This window comes from Medicago truncatula, chromosome 5 (genome assembly GCF_003473485.1).
Source record: "Medicago truncatula cultivar Jemalong A17 chromosome 5, MtrunA17r5.0-ANR, whole genome shotgun sequence".
Taxonomy (NCBI): domain Eukaryota; kingdom Viridiplantae; phylum Streptophyta; class Magnoliopsida; order Fabales; family Fabaceae; genus Medicago; species Medicago truncatula.
In genome coordinates this window covers 19,598,826-19,603,228 of record NC_053046.1, presented here as the reverse complement: position 1 = coordinate 19,603,228, position 4,403 = coordinate 19,598,826, and the positions used below count along the sequence as shown (strand labels likewise).

General features: G+C 32.1%; 1 protein-coding gene across 1 annotated transcript; it reads left to right on the top strand.

The window, feature by feature from the left end:
* Positions 1-1,801: 1,801 nt before the first annotated feature.
* LOC11428683 (F-box/LRR-repeat protein At4g14103) lies at positions 1,802-3,595 on the top strand. The gene is made up of 3 exons (XM_003614059.1): positions 1,802-2,761; positions 2,890-3,186; positions 3,533-3,595. The coding sequence occupies exons 1-3, from the start codon at positions 1,802-1,804 to the stop codon at positions 3,593-3,595; spliced, it is 1,320 nt and encodes a 439-aa protein (XP_003614107.1).
* Positions 3,596-4,403: the final 808 nt, after the last annotated feature.

Genomic DNA, 4,403 nt, shown 5'->3' with positions numbered 1-4,403 from the left:
TGCTAATCCTTGCTTCCGTTTGGAGTCAAATTTTAAATCCACTTTTCTTTTCTAGTATACTTAACTTTGTTTCCTTTGCCAATTTCAATCATTTTTGTGTATTACATTTTTTCTTTTCTAGAATCTGTGTTTCTAGTGGATAGCATATCAGTTTATATTGAAAGGGAAATTAGTGCATGTATTAGTTCCGAGTCAATTATTGATGATTTTAAATCACTCGAAAAGCGTAAATTGTCACTTTAAGTATTTAAGGATCGACTTTATATATTATGTAGTTTAAATTTTTGATTGACCGATTTTTGGTTTATTACAACTTAAATGTGTTGTACGCAATATAAATTATATATTTTAGTTTATTTTGATAGCGGCCACCCCAATTTTTTTTGTCTGGCTCCACCACTCATCATCCTAAAGCATAAGATATGCTACAAGGATGCCGCAAAACAAGTAAGAGAAATACACAAAAATACTTATGAAGGGAAAAGCCATTATCTCCTAAATACTCCAAAGCATCAGACAATTAACCAAAGAAACAAGCTGGACATATGTTAAATTTGATTCAAAATGCCTCCCTAACATATTCTAGGCAAGCAGAGGCCATAAAACCAGCTACAAAGAGAGAAGAATTTCACAGATGAGGCACTCTATAGCTTCAGCATAGAGAAAAAAAAAATCATAAAGCTACCCAATGAATCTGACCAAGGTACAAAAGAATACATATCTTAGGATCTCGTTCCAGGTCACACACGAGATACCGAAGAAGCTAAACTAATCTCCCGAAATTAGCAATGGGAGAATCGAACATGAGATTCTTGAGAGAAGCGTAGTCCAAAATCCCAAACCAAGACCATTGGGACAAGCTAAGTTTTTGTCCATTAGTTAATATATCTTACCCGACTCAAGTTTGGATCTGTAAGACACATTTGAGGACAAATATTACTATAAAAAGACATTTATATAATGTTTTTGTAGCTTTAATACATTAAAATAGAAACGGGACAACGCCTCTAAGTGACTTCTAAGACTTTGTTAATTCAACCTCCACCACTTAGATTAGTGTCTTTGTTTTTAATTAAAACAATTTTCTATCATTTAACAATTATGGTAAATGTTACATTTTTTAAATTATTTTTACTACTCATAACAGTAAATGTTGAATATGTTTTACAATAAAATGTGAAAAGGTAGTACAATACTTTTGAACAATAAATTATTATTTTTTCTTCCTGAAATTAACAAATCGACAAATAATTATCTGGTTCATTTGGTCAAAGAAATAAATAGAAATTCTTTGATTCATAACTGAAAATGTTGACCCATAAATTTTTTTAAATTTTTTTGGTTGATTTGGTCAAAGATATAATTAAAAGTTTTTTTTTTAGGGGGATATAAATAGTAATTTTATTACTACTCATTGAATGAGATATAATATTTTTTATCTAATAACTGAATATTAAATTTCCAGTCACAACTCAACAAGGAGGTATTTAACATTGCATTTGTTTCCTTTCCCCCCCAAAATTATTTATTATTAACCTGCTTCATAGTATTCACTCGAACCCTAGAAATCGTGGAACATATTTCAATCTATTTTGTGTGAGTTCTTGCCTTTTGCAATTTCAACCGGCCACAAAAATCACCACTCAACAACAAGGTATTTCTCGTTCACGTTTATTCTTTTTCTAATTTAAAGTTCTCTTTATAATTATTCATTTGTTTTTTGTTTCGTAGTATCACACTATATAATTCAGTTTTGTTGTTTCTTTTTAATGCTTCACAAAGGAAATAAAGAATATTTCTGATGGAGAGAAGGATTCTTCGAAGTACAAAGAGAAGAAGGATCTATGAAGTTAAAAATGATGAAAAGGCTGAAAATGGAGAAATTGACGACATGCTAAGTAATTTTCCCGATGGCATTCTCCTTCACATTTTGTCATTTTTGGACGCAAAATATGCCGTTCAAACTTGTGTTTTGTCCACGAGATGGAGGAATCTCTGGAAACTTATTCCAACTCTTATTTTGCATTCTTCCAAATTTTCCACTCTGAAGCAATTTTCGAAATTCGTGCCTAAGATTTTGACTCTTCGTGATACCTCAATTTCATTGCACGCCCTTGATCTTGACCGTCATGGTCATATTGAGCCTCGAATCCTTAAAAAGATTTTAGATTATGTTTGCTCACATAATACCCACCTCCAGAAGTTAGAAATCTCTTTACGTGGTGATCATCGTCTCATTATGAGAACTGTTTCATCATGTCATGCTCTTACATCTCTTAAACTTTCAGTTTGGAATAGAGGTGGCTCTTGTGACAATTCTGGAACGCGTTTTCCAAAATCTTTGAGTTTGCCATCATTGACCAACTTAAATCTAAAAGAATTTATCTTTAGTTGCGGTGAAAACAATTGTGCTGAGCCTTTTTTCGGCTTTACCAAGTTGAATAGTTTGGTCATTGATTGTTGTAGTATTTGGGATGCAAAAACCCTAAAGATATCAAGTGAGACACTTGTAAATTTAACTATGCACAAAAATATATTTTACATTGACAAAATTGAGTTATCTACTTCAAGTCTTTGTACCTTTACTTATACCGATTGTTTTATTCCGAGAATATGTGGGACTGGTCTTGCTTCTGTTAAACAATTCTATGTTGTTGTAACAATGGGTCAATATTTGGAGAAGCCTGGTATGGTTCTGCGCAGTTGGCTACTAGATCTTGCCAATGTAACATCATTGACCATTTCTTCGACTACTCTTCAGGTACTTTGTCATGTTTTCATGTTTTTTTATTTAATTTCTTAAGATTATTTATTTTATTTCTAAATTTTCTTAGAATTTAATTGATTTTCGTAAATGATCCTGATTCACCCTCATTCCTCATTTCTTAGATTCTCTCCTTAGTTCCTGAATTATTAGAGCTTAAGCTCCCTTCTTTGTGCAACTTAAAGTCTATGGAAATAAAACTGGAACCACTTGAACGTTCTCGGGGATTATTCAACAAAGTAAAAGATGAAATGTTAAAGAGAATTGCTGCCAAGTCAATGAAACAAGTTTTCGAGTTACAAAGAGCAGGTTTGAAACCACCTCCCATACCAGATGGAATAGTTGCCTTCTTGCTTCAAAACTCTCCGTCCGCAAAAGTTCACATCACAACCAAGTACCCGGATATTTTTAAGATTAAGCAGGTAGTTGTTAAAAAATTCATTGTTAATTTAATTATTTAAAATAAAATATACGGTCTTGTTAAAGAGTTTATCCAATATAATATACAATATTGATCTTTATACTGGTCATGGATTTGTACTGTGATTTGCTTTATCATTCTCATATTGGAAGTTAGGTTGCTTTGTTTTGTTTTTCTTGCAAATCGCACTTTCAAAATAATAGCATAACTTTGGCACTTTCATTATAGTTGATTTTGAGTTTCCTTTTTTGTGCAAATATAGATGCTAGTACCTCTTGTTAACTTTTTTTAATTCATATGAATGATTTCACGGTGACAATTGATAATGTTATGTTTTTGTTATTTAGGATGATAAATCGTCGAATGAAGATAAGGTGGAGAAGTGCCAAACTAACATAGTAACTGCTTGAAAATAAACTCATGTTAAGGTCCAAGTATGAGCATGTTTCCTACAATGTGTTTGAATCTATGAAGTTCAACAATGAAGCGAGTCAGTGTTACAAGACAGATGTGGTGGAATACTTATTCCTAGAAATTGTTGAGATTTTATCTCCATATCTCTCTCTATAATCTCCTTAGATTAAGGGATTGTACAGTTGTATGCTTTATTTGGTTTTCCTGATTTATAGCCTCTGATATGCTAATTCACTCCTAAGTTGTAGCTTATTTGTAACAATATATATTGATGGTATGTACCCATCTGATTCATTGAGAAAGTATCAGTAATAAAATACTTCTTTCTTTCAAGTTGGTATCAAAGCGATACCTATTTTTTTCTTTTCGAAACCCTAGCCAAAATGAGTGAAAAAAATATTGAAGCATCTGGAATAAAATCAATTCCAGTTGTGGTTCAATCTGAAGGCGTTTTTAATGCTGGAATCGTTCTTGATGAATCAAACTATGATGTTTGGTCACAATTGATGGAGATGCATATTGCTGAAAGAGAAAAACTCTCTTATATTAGGGGCAAAATGAAGAAACTTTCTGAAACTGATGATGGGTATGAGAAATGGTATGCTGAAAAATCCTTGTGAAATCTCATGCCTGAAGATGAATCATCTCAAGCTAACAATTGTGGACAAAAGAAAGAAGAGTTTAACCTCTTGGAGATTATGATGATCTATCTCATTTCTCATTATGTAGATTCTATCATAACATCTTGATTTGATAGAGAATATGTGTCCTTCCTTGTGTAACTTGAAGTCATTTGGAAGTAAA